The sequence below is a fragment of the Saccopteryx bilineata genome, chromosome 3 (genome assembly GCF_036850765.1).
Source record: "Saccopteryx bilineata isolate mSacBil1 chromosome 3, mSacBil1_pri_phased_curated, whole genome shotgun sequence".
Classification (NCBI taxonomy): domain Eukaryota; kingdom Metazoa; phylum Chordata; class Mammalia; order Chiroptera; family Emballonuridae; genus Saccopteryx; species Saccopteryx bilineata.
The window spans coordinates 152,749,395-152,767,555 of record NC_089492.1 but is presented as its reverse complement, the minus strand read 5'-3'; the positions used below and the strand labels follow the sequence as shown (position 1 = coordinate 152,767,555).

Sequence of the window (18,161 nt, the reverse complement as noted above, 5' to 3'; positions counted from 1 at the left end):
AGACTACTGATATCATGACAGTAAACAAAGTGTTTGTCTTTGGAAAAAAAGTCCACAAAAATCTGTTCACGCTTCCTGAAATGGGATACTTTAGCTCAGTGGTCCCCAGCTTTTTTGGGGCCACAGACTGGTTTAATGTCAGAAAATATTTTCACAGACCAGCCTTTAGGGTGGGATGGATAAATGCACAAAATAAAATTATGCGACCGGCATAAAAACTGTGATATTTTTAAATGTAATTGTCGAACTTACGATATTTATTGGGCTAAGTTAAAGGAGGAATGAGCATGTCCTCATTATTCAGGCTGTATTTAAATTTGTTATTTTGACAACATTTCATGTCTGACATCAATATGTAATAAGACAGGTTCAGGCTCACTACCAATTATGAACCTATGACAATAAAAATAAACATGAATCCACTGTGTACTCGTATACAACTTTATTAGAAGCATCCTCTTAACATCGCACCAATAACATAACATGAGTAACATCCTCTCTGCCTCCAAACACTTTCCAGTTGCTATGGTAACATTTAAACATACCTTAAAAATAAGATACAACACAAAAACAAATATAAAGTGCATGAAAAATACAATTCACCATTGTTATGAATATTGTAAGTTAAGGGTTATTTATTATAATGTTTATATAGAATGAGAGATAGTAACCTATCTCCCAACAACCATAATGCTAAATCAGTGGGAGCCCTGAGCTTGTTTCTCTGCAACAAGACGGTCCCATCTAGGGGTAATGGGAGACAATGACACCTGAAGTGTGTTGCTTATGTCCAGTCTATTCTGTAATTTTGTTTTGGTTGCTGTCACTGCAGAAAATCCTGCTTCACACAAATAGGATATCAGATATGGCAACAGGGTTTTTAGTGCTTTTGGGGCAATCTCAGGGTATTCTGCCATGACTTTAATCCAGAACACTGGCAGAGTTGTAGTCTCGAACATATTTTTAAGGCCACTGTCATTTTCGATCTCCAGTAGTTGATCCTCTTCTTGCATAGACATGCTGGGTTCACCTGGTTTGTTGACAAATGGATCACGGATCCATTCCTTGGCAATTCATGGGTCTTTTGTGGTTGGGAACTAGGGTTCAAACTCTTTTAAAAGCAAATACAGGTGGTCGTGCACTAGCTGGGACAATGAAGGCTTGAGCTCAGTGTCATCCAAAATTCCTACGAATGTTTGAAACATGTGAAATATACCCCTGTTCACGCATCATCCCCACAAACCCAGTTTGGCTTTAAATGCAGCTACTTTATCTGCCAACTTGAAGACAGTTGTCATTTTCCCCTGAAGTGACCGATTGAGTTCATTGAGGAGATTAAATATGTTGCACAAGTAAGCGAGTTTTGTGACTCATTCCTTGTCACTGAAATGTGCTGCTAGTGGTGACTTTTTTTTCTGAGAGAAATCTCTACAGCAGTTCTCGTAATTCAAACACTCTGGCCAGGGACCTCCCTTGGGATAACCATCTTATTTCTGTGTATAAGAGAACGTGTCTGTGCTCCGTGTTCATTTCCTCACAAAGCTGCTCAAACAGGCGTGAGTGAAGGGCGTGTGCTTTGATGTGGTTAATAACTTTAACGACATCATTCAATATGCTCTTAAGTTCCAGTGGTATATTTCGACTAGCAAGCATTTCCCTGTGAATGACACAATGCGTAGACTCGCATTCAGGTGCAACCTCCTTAATCCGAGTAGTTAAACCAGACATACTTCCGGTCATGGCAGCAGCTCCATCTGTGCATATGCTGACACAAAAAGACCATTTCAGTTTTCCTGATATATAGTCAGCCAACGATTTAAGTAGTTCTGCGGCTGTGGTTTTGGTTGGCAATGATAGTGCACATAACATATCCTTATGCACATCCTCTTGATAAAGATAACACACATAAACAAGTAGCATTACCTTGTTGTCAATATCTGTAGATTCGTCAACCTGGAAAGCGTACCATGGTAATTTATTAATCCTTTCTAGCAATTGTGATTCAATGTCCTCTGCTATTTCCTCAATGTGCTGTGTGATGGTAGTAGCCAAAAGAGGCATCTGTGCTATCTTTTTTTAACTGCAGCCTCTCCTAGAAGTTCATGACAAATGTCTTTAGTGGCTGGAAGGATCAATTCTTCACCAATGGTGAATGGCTTCTTAGCCTTAGCAATACGATTAGCCACCAAGTATGATGCTCTCAGTGCACTCGCATTTATTGATGTAGTGGCCACCAGTAATTGTTTCTTTCCTTCTTGTTCATGCTTTTTTCTTTCAGAATACTCAGAAGGCTTGTCTTTTAAAGTAGGGTGCTTGGTCTCCAAGTGGTGAAGCAGTTTTAAAGGCTTCATTGCCTCATTACTTAGTCGGTCACCACATATTATGCAGAGCGGCCTTGGTGTGCGGGAATCGCCAGTTGCGATAAATCTGTACTTCAAGTAGGACTCCTAGTATTATTGTCTGTTAAATGAAGCCTTCTTTTTCTTCGAGGTCATGGGTTCTTCTGTCTCCTCACTGGCCCTTTTCCACTTCCCAAAAAAACTTTCAATGGAATTTGGTTTTTCACTCATTTTGCTAGTTAATGGGTTTAATTTTAGTAGCAACGTATCACGTGACCGAGACAAGCATCAAGAGTGAGTCTTAGATGGATATAACAGAGGGAATCTGGTAATTAAAAAAAATAAAACATCATTCATACTTAAATATAAATAAAACAGAAATAATGTAAGTTATTTATTCTTTCTCTGCGGACCGGTACCAAATGGCCCACGGACCGGTACTGGTCCGTGGCTCAGGGGTTGGGGACCAATGCTTTAGCTGACCAGTGAAGTACATTCTTTTCTTGAAGCCTGGAGGCTAATAACTCAGCTGCTTTCTTTGATAGGCCCAAATCTCTAAGTCATTCAATTCGGGTTGGCTAAACTGCTGAGGGGTTAATGACTGCTTGGCCCAAATCTCTAAGTCATTCAATTCGGGTTGGCTAAACTGCTGAGGGGTTAATGTAGAATCAGAAGAAGACCCTTCAGATTCTACAACCATTTCCTCATGCATCTTATCAAAATACACTTGATCACCATGTTCACTTTCTTCGTCCTCAGAAGAAATAAAACCATTGAAAAGTGGAACCAGGAGTGTCTTGGAGTGTGGGATAGGTTGTATTGCTGAAGGAATATTAGGATATGAGATCATATGCCATTTTTTCTTGCCAAAGCCCTTTGTATGGATCAGACAGAAATAATAGTCACTGCTGCGGTCCTTAGGTTCATGCCAAACCATGGGAATACCAAAAAGCATTCCTTTGCATTTTCCTTTTGTCCAGTCACAAAGCATTTCCTCACAATTATGACACACAATATGAGGAGCCCAATTCTTGTCTTGATCACCAAGGGGAACTTGAAAATAGGCAATATATACACATGTCACAAATGATGAAATATTGTGCCTTTGACGTTGAAGTGTGTAACAGCCACATATATAACAGAAGGTGTCAGGACTATTCTTACATTTATGCCTACTCGAAGAAGCCATGATTCAATCTTAAAACAAGAGGATGTTTTTATCAGATAATAATTTTTTACATTTAAAAACAACTACAATTATGTAAAAGTGATGTTTGTAAAACATTAATTGCCTTGTGGTTATGTTCAATCCAAGAGTCGTTGCCCTTTAACTCCAATTTAAAAACCAATGCATGAGTGACGTCACGGAAATGGCGCCGTGAGAAGCGCGTCCGACAGCTCTTCCCTAAATCACAACAAATTTATCAACTAGAAACAGAAAAATTTATCCTCGGAGCATTCCGGAGTTCCACACAAACTGAAAGCAAAAGGACTGTTATCACTTGAATCTGAGAGACGAGGGTGTGGAGGAAGTTACCGCAGCGACGCTCATTCAAGCTGCCAGGGAGTGCGCCCGCGGTGAGTCAGCCCATATACTTGGGAACCGCAAGCCACCGCGAGCGGCCGACCGCGAGCCGCCGCGAACCCCCGCGAACCGCCACCGCGAGCTGCCGCGAGCCCCCGCGAACCACCACCGTGAGTGGCCGCCACGAGCCGCCGCGCACGCGCCCGGTCCGGTTGAGCACCGCTGACGTTCCCAGCGGCCCGCACACTGCGAGTGGGGGTCGCCGGCCACCGGTGCCCTGAGCGCCCCATTCGTGCGCGTGCCTTGGGCATTCCACGCGCCCAGGGCGCCCTACTGGCCCGCACACCCAGGGGGCTCCATTATCCTGCGCCTGGTGCGGTCCAGCCGCCAGCGGGGGGCGAGCGGGAGAGGCTTGGGAGATTCTCTCCGTGGGCGGGGCACCTCACCCAGCCATTCAAGCTAACAATCAAGCGTTGGGGGAGGGGTGCGCGCAGGCAGCCTAAAATACCTTCGGAAACACAGCTGCGACCCAATCACTGAAATTAGCTTAACCCATAAAATCTGCGCACCCTCGGTTCTAATTGATAAGATCTCTCTCAGTTCAGCGATCCAAGACAAGAGGCGTGATATTTTTTAGTGCCTCTCGCTAAAGGGGCGGGGGCAACTTCTGATTGATAGAGCCTCCATATTCAGGGATAAACGCTAACAAGAAGGACTTGGCAGATAATAAGGTCTATACTACACTAGTCGTAAGCAGAGACTAGTGCCTCTTCTTCCCAGCCAAAACAGGCTACAAAGTGTGGAAAGCCTGGGTTGAGAGGTCCAACTAAATGATAGGTGCTGAACAGTCACCTTGACAACAATTGACTCCCACCCCCGCCTGATTACACTGGAGGCCCTGACTCTCAGAGCCTTTCCCAAAGCCTTGCACTGAGTGGGGATAGAGTGGGGATTTCCCAGCTCTTTGAGCCTCTTACTCCCCAGGCAGAAGCAGTTGCAGCCTTATAGCTGGATCACCAGGCTGCTAATTCAGAAAGGGGGGACTAGGAGAGAGAATCCAGGAAAGCAAACTCTCTCATCGTTGGACCCTGCAAACGCCAACAAGCCTTTACTTCCAGCAAGACTAAAGCCAATTATATGACATTGCCATAGAATCCCATCAACTGCAAATCCCTACCTAAGTGTGACACAGGGGCAGAGCCTGGGGTACAGAGTCACCGACTAGGAAGAGGGAGAGAAAAGAAAAAGGAAGAAGTTAACCTCTCAAAATCAAGAAAAACCCACAGACTTTACAACTTGATCCACTAATTTTTTTGTTGTTGTTGTTGTTGTTGCTTGTTTCTTCTATCTTTTTGCCTTTATTTCCTCCACCTCGGTCCTTCTATTCTCTGCCCATCTTATGCTTCCCCTTTCTTGAACTACACTACCCATGAGTGTTGCATTTTATTTTTCTTCTTCATCCTCACCCTCCTTTAAGGTTATACTCCAAAACACTTAACTCTCACTCTCTCCTCTTTTGTTTTTTTTTTTTTTTGTTTGTCTTGCTTTATTTTGTTTTTTTCTCCTCCTATTTTATTTCTTCCTTCGTTTTTCTCTTTTTCTTATTTTTTCCTTTCTATTCGTTTTTTCTTTTCTCATTTTACTTTCCTCCCATATAATCCTCAATCACGAACAAATTAGTTAATTTGGGACTCAAGGCTTTTTTTTGGTTTTATTTCTCTTTTTTGCTTTTGTTTTTATTATTTTTTTCTCTTGTTTGTTTATTTTTGTGGCATTTTGGGTCCTCCCAACCCAAGGTCTCCATTGTATTTAGTCTTCGCTCCACTTAATACAACAGATTTTTACTTATTATTTTTATTTTTTCTTCTTTATTATTCTTTTTTGGTCCTTTTTTCTGATTCCCTCTTATCCCTCTCATTATATCTCTTAGTTGACCATCACTTACAAGCAAATCATCTTATGCTTGTCTAAGATTTTCTTCCTTTTTTTTTTTTTGCATTTAGTAGGTCCCTACTCCCTTTTTTTGCCCCTTGAACTCTTCACCCCAAATCAGGCCCTCCATTATAGGCATGATATTTCCCTGAGGAGGGGAGAGGAGGGAAAGAGAAGAGAGAAAAAAGGGGGAAATAATAAATTATTACTGTTTTTTCTTGTGGGGTGTTTTACCCTTTTTTTTTTTTTTTTCTTTTTACTCTTTATTAATTCTAATTAGTGCTATCAATAAGACCACCCTCAGATGCCGATAAGAAAGAGGAAATCGAATATTATGGATACAAAAGAAAGAGAGGTAACACAAATAGATGTGGAAAAATCTATGGAGAAAAGACTTAACATATTGGAAGCCTTGGAGCTAAATGACAGAGAATTTAAACTAGAAATCTTAAAAATACTCAGAGATATACAAGAAAACACAGAAAGGCAATATAGGGAGATCAGAAAACAACTCAATGAACACAAAGAATATATTACCAAGGAAATTGAAACTATAAAAACAAATCAAACAGAAATGAAAAACTCAATTCACGAGCTGAAAAACGAGGTAACAAGCTTAGCTAACAGAACAGCCCAGATTGAAGATAGGATTAGTGAAATAGAAGACAAACAACTTGAGGCACAACAGAGAGAAGAAGAAAGAGACTCAAAAATAATAAAAAACGAAAAAGCCCTACAGGAATTGTCTGACTCCATCAGAAAGAATAACATAAGAATAATAGGTATATCAGAGGGAGAAGAGAAAGAAAATGGAATGGAGAATATACTCAAACAAATAATAGACGAGAACTTCCCAAGCCTGTGGAAGGAACTAAAGCCTCAAATTCAAGAAGCAAACAGAACACCAAGTTTTCTTAACCCCAACAAACCCACTCCAAGGCACATCATAATAAAGATGACACAAACCAATGACAAAGAAAAAATTCTCAAGGCAGCCAGGGAAAAGAAGAGTACAACATATAAAGGAAGGCCTATTAGATTATCATCAGATTTCTCAGCAGAAACTCTACAAGCTAGAAGAGAGTGGACCCCAATATTTAAAGCCCTGAAAGAGAGGAACTTTCAGCCAAGAATACTATACCCATCAAAGCTATCCTTCAAGTACGAAGGAGATATAAAAACATTCACAAATACAGAAAAGATGAGAGAATTTATCAACAGAAAGCCCCCACTCCAGGAAATACTAAGGGGGGTTTTCCAACCAGATTCAAAGAACAAAAGAAAACAACACCACAAGTAACAGCTCCACCAAGAACACAATAAAACCAAACTTAAACTGTGACAACAAAGGAAAAAAAGGGGGGAGAGGATGGAGATTAACAGTAGCAAAGGATGATGAAGTGCAGAAATACTTATAAGATAGGGTACTACAATGAATATGGTAGGTACCCTTTTCATTACTTAATGGTAACCACCCTTAAAAAAACCACCACAAAAACACTTGACTTAAAAAAGGTAGCAACAGAGGAAAGAAGTATGGAACACAAACAAACAAAAACAAATGATAGAAAAACAAAAGAGAAGAATCAAACTAGATACAAAACTAACAGAAAGCAATTTATAAAATGGCAGTAGGGAACCCACAAGTGTCAATACTTACACTAAATGTAAATGGATTAAACTTACCAATAAAAAGACACAGAGTAGCAGAATGGATTAAAAAAGAAAATCCAACTATATGCTGCCTACAAGAAACACATCTAAGCAACAAGGATAAAAACAAATTCAAAGTGAAAGGCTGGAAAACAATACTCCAAGCAAACAACACCCAAAAAAAAGCAGGTGTAGCAATACTTATATCTAATAATGCTGACTACAAGACAGAAAAAGTACTCAGAGACAAAAATGGTCATTTCATAATGATTAAGGGGAAGTTGAATCAAGAAGACATAACAATCCTTAATATATATGCACCAAACCAAGGAGCACCAAAATATATAAGACAGTTACTTATTGACCTTAAAACAAAAACTAACAAAAATACAATCATACTTGGAGACCTCAATACACCGCTGACGGCTCTAGATCGGTCATCCAAACAGAGAATCAATAAAGATATAGTGGCCTTAAACGAAATACTAGAACACCTGGATATGATAGACATCTACAGGACATTTCATCCCAAAGCGACAGAGTATACATTTTTCTCTAGTGTACATGGAACATTCTCAAGAATTGACCATATGTTGGGCCACAAAGACAATATCAGCAAATTTAGAAAAATTGAAATTGTACCAAGCATATTTTCTGATCATAAAGCCTTGAAACTAGAATTCAACTGCAAAAAAGAGGGGGAAAAACCCACAAAAATGTGCAAACTAAACAACATACTTCTAAAAAATGAATGGGTCAAAGAAGAAATAAGTGCAGAAATCAAAAGATATATACAGACAAATGAAAATGAAAATACGACATATCAGAATCTCTGGGATGCAGCAAAAGCAGTAATAAGAGGAAAGTTCATATCACTTCAGGCCTATATGAACAAACAAGAGAGAGCCGAAGTAAACCACTTAACTTCACACCTTAAGGAACTAGAAAAAGAAGAACAAAGACAACCAAAACCAGCCGAAGAAAGGAGATAATAAAAATCAGAGCAGAAATAAATGAAATAGAGAACAGAAAAACTATAGAAAAAATCAATAAAACAAGGAGCTGGTTCTTTGAAAAGATCAACAAAATTGACAAACCCTTGGCAAGACTCACCAAGGAAAAAAGACACAGGACTCAAATAGATAAAATCCAAAATGAAAGAGGAGAGATCACCACAGACATCATAGAAATACAAAGAATTATTGTAGAATACTATGAAAAATTATATGCCACCAAATACAACAACCTAGAAGAAATGGATAAATTCCTAGAACAATACAACCTTCCTAGACTGAGTCATGAAGAAGCAGAAAGCCTAAACAGACCAATCAGCAGGGAGGAAATAGAAAAAACTATTAAAAATCTCCCCAAAAATAAAAGTCCAGGCCCAGACGGTTATACTAGTGAATTCTATCAAACATTCAAAGAAGACTTGGTTCCTATTCTACTCAAAGTCTTCCAAAAAATTGAAGAAGAAGCAATACTTCCAAACACATTTTATGAGGCCAACATAACCCTCATATCAAAACCTGGCAAGGATGGCACAAAGAAAGAAAACTACAGAACAATATCTCTAATGAATACAGATGCTAAAATACTAAACAAAATACTGGCAAACCGAATACAACAACATATTAAAAAAATAATACATCATGATCAAGTGGGATTCATCCCAGAATCTCAAGGATGGTTCAACATACGCAAAACGGTTAACGTAATACACCATATCAACAAAACAAAGAACAAAAACCACATGATCTTATCAATAGATGCAGAAAAGGCTTTTGATAAAATACAACACAATTTTATGTTTAAGACTCTAAACAAAATGGGTATAGAAGGAAAATATCTCAACATGATAAAGGCCATATATGATAAACCATCAACCAACATCATATTAAACGGCATAAAACTGAGGACTTTCTACCTTAAATCAGGAACAAGACAGGGTTGTCCACTCTCTCCACTCTTATTCAACGTGGTGCTAGAAGTTCTGGCCAGAGCAATCAGACAAGACAAAGAAATAAAAGGCATCCATATCGGAAAAGAAGAAGTAAAGCTATCACTTTTTGCTGATGATATGATCCTATACATCAAAAACCCGAAGGACTCCACAAAAAGATTATTAGAAACAATAAACCAATACAGTAAGGTCGCAGGATACAAAATTAACATACAAAAGTCCATAGCCTTTCTATATGCCAACAATGAAATATTAGAAAACGAACTCAAAAAAATAATCCCCTTCACGATTGCAACAAAAAAAATAAAATACCTAGGAATAAACATAACAAAGAACGTAAAGGACCTATATAATGAAAATTACAAAGCATTGTTAAGGGAAATCGAAAAAGATACAATGAGATGGAAAAATATTCCTTGTTCTTGGATAGGAAGAAAAAATATAATCAAAATGGCCATATTACCCAAAGCAATATACAAATTTAATGCAATTCCCATCAAAATCCCTATGAGATTTTTTAAAGAAATGGAACAAAAAATCATCAGATTTATATGGAACTATAAAAAACCCCGAATAGCCAAAACAATCCTAAGGAAAAAGAATGAAGCTGGGGGCATTACAATACCTGACTTTAAACTATATTATAGGGCCACGATAATCAAAACAGCATGGTATTGGCAGAAAAATAGACACTCAGACCAATGGAACAGAATAGAAAGCCCAGAAATAAAACCACATATATATGGTCAAATAATCTTTGATAAAGGGGCCAACAACACACAATGGAGAAAAGAAAGCCTCTTCAACAAATGGTGTTGGGAAAACTGGAAAGCCACATGCAAAAGAATGAAACTCGACTACAGCCTGTCCCCGTGTACTAAAATTAATTCAAAATGGATCAAAGACCTAAATATAAGACCTGAAACAATAAAGTACATAGAAGAAGACATAGGTACTAAACTCATGGACCTGGGTTTTAAAGAACATTTTATGAACTTGACTCCAATGGCAAGAGAAGTGAAGGCAAAGATAAATGAATGGGACTACATCAGAATTAAAAGTTTTTGCTCAGCAAGAGAAACTGATATCAAAATAAACAGACAGCCAACTATATGGGAACTGATATTTTCAAACGACAGCTCAGATAAGGGCCTAATATCCAAAATTTACAAAGAACTCATAAAACTCAACAACAAACAAACAAGCAATCCAATAAAAAAATGGGAAGAGGACATGAACAGACACTTCTCCCAGGAAGAGATACAAATGGCCAACAGATATATGAAAAGATGCTCAGCTTCATTAGTTATTAGAGAAATGCAAATCAAAACTACAATGAGATACCACCTCACCCCTGTTAGATTAGCTATTATCAACAAGACGGGTAATAGCAAATGTTGGAGAGGCTGTGGAGAAAAAGGAACCCTCATTCACTGTTGGTGGGACTGTAAAGTAGTACAACCATTATGGAGGAAAGTATGGTGGTTCCTCAAAAAACTGCAAATAGAACTACCTTATGACCCAGCAATCCCTCTACTGGGTATATACCCCAAAACCTCAGAAACTTTGATACGTGAAGACACATGTAGCCCCATGTTCATTGCAGCACTGTTCACAGTGGCCAAGACATGGAAACAACCAAAAAGCCCTTCAATAGAAGACTGGATAAAGAAGATGTGGCACATATACACTATGGAATACTACTCAGCCATAAGAAATGATGACATCAGATCATTTACAGCAAAATGGTGGGATCTTGATAACATTATAAGGAGTGAAATAAGCAAATCAGAAAAAAACAAGAACTACATGATTCCATACATTGGTGGAACATAAAAATGAGACTAAGAGACATGGACAAGAGTGTGGTGGTTACCAAGGGTGGGGGGGGAGGGAGGACAAGGGAGGGAGGGAGGGAGAGAGTTAGGGGGAGGGGGAGGGGCACAGAGAACTAGATAGAGGGTGACGGAGGACAATCTGACTTTGGGCGAGGGGTTTGCAACATAATTTGATGACAAAATAACCTAGACATGTTTTCTTTGAATATATGTACCCTGATTTATTAATGTCATCCCATTACCATTAATAAAAATTTATTAAAAAAATAAAAAATAAAAACCAATGCATGCCATTAACTGTAACAAAAAGAAATTAAAATTGCATGAAAACTAGAGCATGCACCAAAAAAACGAATTTCAGATTTGGAATCAGCGATGCAGAAATATATAGAAACAGTTCTAAAACCTCATGCAACAGAAAACGAAAAAGAAATTTGTTCCATGTGTTATCTTTTGTTTTTTTCTTCTCAATCAGAATGTCAGCTCTGTGAGGGTGGAGGTTTCTGTCTGTTTTAGTCACCACTATGCCTAGCATATAACACAATGTCAGGTACATAGTAGGTCCTCATTAAACAATTGTCAAATAAATTAACACACTGGATTAGCATCTTTTCATTTGGGCCAGTTACAATTTTGTTTTTCAGAGTGGAATCAGCATTATGTTTTTTATATGTAAAGTAATACATATCTATTATTAAAAATGTCAGTCTATGTAGAAGAGTGTAATAAAATAACATGTAATCAAACCTTGCTATAACTAGACATTTCATCTTCCTCATTTTATATATTATTAGTTTTCTTCCATCTGCACCTAGGATATGTATGTATAAATTTATTTTTTACAAGAATGGGTCATACTAAATAAAATTTTTGGCCATGTTGAGTTTTTATGATTAATATAGTATGAACATCTTTACACATAATATAATATATATCTATTTTTCTAGTGTCTACATAGTAGTATAAATTAAAGCACCAAAAATTATCTACCCAAATAACTATGCATAAGCTTATCCAAACTCTACATAAATTATGTCTCATACCATAACACCCATTAGTATTTCATAAGATATGACTGCCAGAGAATTCTTAGGGAAGTGCTCTGGTCAAAAGAACAAATGAGGCAAAATAATTCCAGAATATATTTAAAATATAATACATGTTTCTTTTAAAAACTTTTTAAATTATTTTCTTTCATTTTAACATATAGTACATTTTAGTTTAGAATAATGAAGGAGAGGTTTGTGAATTGAGAAATAAATTTATTAAATTAACATGCCAACTTTTAGCAAAGAGCTTTACAGCTTTGTATAAAAACATAGTCACTGGGTTCTAGGCATATAAAATTTAGTCCTATACCAAATATATAACTCGGGGTAATTATACTATAAGAGTGGGTGTGTTTGATGTCAAATCTGATACAAAAAGTTTTTGTGGGTTGGATTGAACTACACTATTAAAAGTTCAGAGGAAAAGACAATTACTTCTGACTATGGTGATTTGGGAAAACTTTTAAAATCCTAGTCATTCTTTTATTTCTTCTCTTTTATCATCTTTAGGATTATAGTTAGTATTAACATTATGTGGGGAGTAATTTGGTAAATATTGGATGATTTAAAGCAGCTGTTATATTTCATCCTAGCTTCTTTTTTCCATTAAAGGTGGGTAAACATAAAGAGGTGGAGTATTTTTGTAAAATATTCACTGTTTGCATGTTATTATTTTTAAGGGCTTGCTTTACTTGGTGCTCTCTTTTTTATTTAAATCACTTTAAATGTTTTAAATCCAAATAATTATTTTCTGGCTTAATTTTCAGATTGAACTGATTTGCCAGAAAAATAATATAATAGTATTGGAAAATACAATAAAAAGACTTAGATCTGTAAGTACATTTTTCTTAAATATGTGTTAAATAATAATTTTTATTCTGTTAATATAGTAGAACTTTGACAAATTGTACATATGTTTTGACTCATGAATTTGGTAAACAGTAAAAAAGTTTGTGTTCTAAAATGAGCCCTCTCACCTGACCTGTGGTAGCACAATGGATAGAATGTCAAGCTGGAATGCTGAGGTTGCCAGTTCAAAACCCTGGGCTTGGCTGGTCAAGGCACATACAACAAGCAAGCAAGGAACAACTGAAGTGAAGCAACAATGAGTTATTACTTCTTGCTCCCTCCCCCATAATCAATAAATAAAATGAGCCCTCTCTGTTGGGTGCACTAGGGCAGTGGTCCCCAACCCCTGGGCCGCAGACCGGTACTGGTCCTTGGGCCATTTGGTACCGGTCCGCAGAGAAAGAATAAATAATTTACATTATTTCCATTTTATTTATATTTAAGTCTGAACGATGTTTTATTTTTTAAAAACGACCACATTCCCTCTGTTACATCTGTCTAAGACTCACTCTTGACGCTTGTCTCGGTCACGTGATACATTTATCCGTCCCACCCTAAAGGCCGGTCCATGAAAATATTTTCTGACATTAAACTGGTCCGTGGCCCAAAAAAGGTTGGGGACCATTGCACTAGGGTACTTCAGTCTGCAAGAGCAATGCTGTTCTTGCTCCATTTCTCATTGCAGTGTACTATTTTCCGGCCTATAGGGGAGAAAACTTGTGGTTAGTTTTATTAATGCCCTTAGCTGTTAACTGATTTAAAATGAATACTTAGCCCTGGCTGGTTGGCTCAGTGGTAGAGTGTTGGCCCTGTGTGTGGAAGTCCCAGGTTCAATTCCCAGACAGGGCACACAGGAGAAATGGCCATCTACTTCTCCACCCCTCCCCCTCTCCTTTCTTTCTATCTCTCTCTTCCCCTCCTGCAGCCAAGGCTCCATTGGAGCAAAGTTGGCCCAGGTGCTGAGGACAGCTCCATGGCCTCTGCCTCAGGCACTAGAATGGCTCTAATTGCAATGGAGCAGGGGTCCCCAAACTTTTTACACAGGGGGCCAGTTCACTGTCCCTCAGACCATTGGAGGGCCGCCACATACAATGCTCCTCTCACTGACCACTAATGAAAGAGGTGCCCCTTCTGGAAGTGTGGTGGGGGGGCGGATAAATGGCCTCAGGGGGCTGTGGTTTGGGGACACCTGCGAATGTAGCAACACCCCAGAGGGGCTAAGCATTGCTCCCTGGTGGGCATGCCAGGTGGATTCCTGTTGGGTGCATGCAGCATTCTGTCTCTCTGCCTCCCTGCTTCCCACTTCAGAAAAAAAAAAGTTAAAATAAATAAATAAAATAAAATGATACTTAAAGTAATTTAATTCTTAAAATATAAGATGCATTAGTTTAAACATTAACTTTTATTCTTAGTAATATCTGTAAGTCAAATCTTGTTTAATTCTAAATAATATGTTTTCTTTATTTACAATGTGAAAAGAAAACTGCTCTGTTTAGACATTTTAATATTATTTGAAATATTTGAAACACCTTCTCTGTAAGTATGTCTGTCATTTTCTACTCATGCAGCATTAGTAAAATGAATGTTGTAAAAGAAATGTTTCTAAGTATATTAAAGTGAATGGGAATGCATTGGAAAGTTCATACAAGTATGGCCTATCCAGTATTCATTTAATTTATTCATTTCTTGACCAATTATTGAGCAAAACTAAGATGTTATACACAGTTTTCTGAGCAAGTTAAATTTATCTCTGGGATTTGTAACTAGATCTGTAGTCATTTCTGACCTCTCTGAAATTTACCATTTTTTATTCAAAATTATTGAGTAAATTTAGGGGTACTTTTAGTTAAGTAAAAATTTAGAATATTCAAAAATGCTGGAAAAGAAAGATAGGTAACTGCTTTTTTAAAGTATGATTTTTAAAATACCACATTATTTTTAAGGATCCTGTTTATGTTCAACTTCATGTAGAAAATGATGTTATAGTTTATCTTGAAATAATAGCCTAATTTTTTCCTTCCCGGCAAGATAATTTTAGAGACTGAAAAAGCACGAAATAAATCTCCTTCCAGACTTGATTCCTTTGTCAAGACTTTAGAAGCAGACAGAGATTACTATAAGAGTGAAGCTCAAAATTTGAGAAAGATGATCAGAAGTAGATCTAAAAGTCCAAGACGCCCATCTCCTTCTTCCCGGGTAGGTTTTGGAAAGTTATGAATATTTTGGAGTTTTGCTCAGACATCAACTTTATTCTTTGATTTACCTAACCTGGAAGTAATTCAGGTTGATTGGAGTGAATTGGTATATCAAAGAGATTGGGAGACAGAAGTCTCTTTCATGGACAGTGGATCACTGAAATTGGTTCTTTATCCCTGGCATTAATTGTGGTTGGGATATAATCAGACAAATGTGGCACAATTTGAGATGAAGCTGTTTGAAAGAGAGGTGATTTTTTTTAACTTTTATTCATCATTTCCTTTCATTTTATGTTTGCTTAAATAGAGACTGTGTATTGCCATCAGCAGGTGCTTTTCTATTTGTACTATATGTCAAAGAAGAATTTCAAATTTCTTATATAATAATTGTAGGCTACGAACTGTGATGTAGAGCTTTTGAAGACAACGAGAGACCGTGAAGAACTTAAATGCATGCTGGAAAAATATGAGCGTCATTTGGCAGAAATTCAGGGTAATGTCAAGGTTCTTACATCAGAGAGAGACAAGACCTTTCTTCTTTATGAACAGGTAAACTTGTTTATAAGGAAACAAAATACATATGTAATAACAGTTAATTCTAGAGATATATAATTCTTTAAGATATGCTTAAATGCCAATCAAAATAATTTACCTTTGTTCTTAAGATATTTTAATGAAATGTAATATATTTTCAATATAGTATATGTGTACACACATACATATGTTATCCCCATACCTATAGATGATATCCTTACAAAGAAAAAGTCTGATTTTTGGAATAAGAAATGGGGAAATGTTAAATGAAAGAGTATGGTGAGTTCCAGATAAAAAGATTTGCATTTGGGGGTCAAAAATACTAACATCATTTTGATATATGTACTATCAGTTACTTCAGAAACTGCCATATAATCTGTTTAATTATTGATCAGTGTCACCCTGTTAAAGTTAATTTTCTAAATAAAATTAAAAAAATAATTTCAGACAGTAAAATCGGTTTGTAGTTTATTTTTAGCTTAAAATTAATAGCACTTATTAACCAAATACAGTGGTACCTTGAGATATGAATTTAATTCGTTCTGTAACCAAGCTTGTAAGTCAGTCAACTCGTATACCAAACTGCCGATACTGGACCTGTGTGCCAATGTGCCAACTAGTGGCAGCTTCTGAATCACAACTCATATTTCGGAATTTTGCTCAGATCTCGAACAAAAATACAGACCGAGTCACAGCTCGTATCTTAAAAATTTGTATGTTGGTCTGTTCGTATCTCAAGGTACCACTGTAGTTTCTTTATTCAACAGGTATTAAAACCCATATGTTACCAGCATAATTTCTTTTAAAAATATCAAGTTTTATTTAGAATTACAGCAGCTTTGTGCAGGGTTATGGGCTTGCTACTCTAAGGGAAAAAAATTATAAGATATACTTTTTTTAAGTTTAAAATTTACTTTAGTTGATTTTATTTAAGTTTGAAGTCAAACTTAAATATCTATTTTCAAATAACTAAAGTGACTTTGGATACCATGATTATATGGCCTGTTTGCTTCATTTTATACATGAGAAGTCAGGGCTAGCAAGGTTAATTGATTTGCCCAAGAACAGCAGGATTCAGAGCAGATTTTCTGACTCCTGCTTGGGTCTGCTCTTTGCCATTTAATTGACCTTGTCAAAGATGAATTGGCCCACATGGAAACGGATAAGTCTGGCATATATCTTAATATATAAAATAAATGTTCATGCTATGATAAATACTATATCATATTATGGAGTCCTTTTGGTTAAATCACAGTACTGTTTTATTTTATTTTTTTCAGACTCTAATCTCAATTTTTTAAATTTCTTTTCCTCAGCAGTGTTTTTTTTTTTTTTTTCTGAAGCTGGAAACAGGGAGAGACAGTCAGACAGACTCCCGCATGCGCCCGACCGGGATCCACCCGGCATGCCCACCATGGGGCGAAGCTTTGCCCACCAGGGGGCAATGTTCTGCCCATCCTGGGCGTCGCCATGTTGCGACCAGAGCCACTCTAGCGCCTGGGGCAGAGGCCACAGAGCCATCCCCAGCGCCCGGGCCATCTCTGCTCCAATGGAGCGTTGGCTGTGGGAGGGGAAGAGAGAGACAGAGAGGAAGGCGCGGCGGAGGGGTGGAGAAGCAAATAGACGCTTCTCCTATGTGCCCTGGCCGGAATCGAACCCGGGTCCTCCGCACGCTAGGCCGACGCTCTACCGCTGAGCCAACCGGCCAGGGCCCCTCAGCAGTGTTTTAATGAGATATTATTATACTTAAATTTCTAAATATTATATTAGCTATTTAATGGATGATACATGATACTCTCTTTTATAATTAGCTTTCTTGTTTTCAGTTTGAGCAGTTTAAAAAGCAACTACCACTTTCTAAATGTGTGGGGTGATTACTTTGCTTTGATTACAATTGCCTGATATCTGTGTTTGTGCCATGAAACCTGAGTGAGTGTATGTATGCACGATTGTAGGGCCACAGCTGCCATGGGGCAAGGAAGTCCTTTAATGAGAGGCCAGTGTGCATTAGTGTAAGGTATGGGATTAATTTACTGCAACCTCTGCCTTGAAGAGCCTACACTTGCATATAGTATGTTAGGGGTTTTCAAATTTTTGCATACTCCTTTTCTCAGACAATTTTATATTGAGATTTGAAGTGTAGATTAGCTTCTGAGAAGCTGCTGTGACCCACCCCACTGCCTCATTAAGCCATGAAGCACAGTGTAAAAGCATTTGCAGAGACTGTTTTCTGGGAGATATATTGTCTTGTATTTATTCAATTTTAACTTTAGCATAAGTAGTA

At 37.6% G+C, this 18,161-nt stretch overlaps 1 protein-coding gene across 1 annotated transcript in view; it reads left to right on the top strand.

Annotated features, from left to right (window-relative positions):
• The window catches only part of TSGA10 (testis specific 10), a 138,010-nt gene that overhangs the window by 28,630 nt on the left and 91,219 nt on the right, over positions 1-18,161 (top strand). The window contains exons 3-5 of the mRNA XM_066267808.1: positions 13,067-13,132; positions 15,177-15,344; positions 15,737-15,892. Coding sequence (XP_066123905.1) covers positions 15,294-15,344; positions 15,737-15,892 — 207 coding nt within the window. The 5' untranslated portion in view covers positions 13,067-13,132; positions 15,177-15,293. The remainder of the gene's footprint in view (positions 1-13,066; positions 13,133-15,176; positions 15,345-15,736; positions 15,893-18,161) is intronic.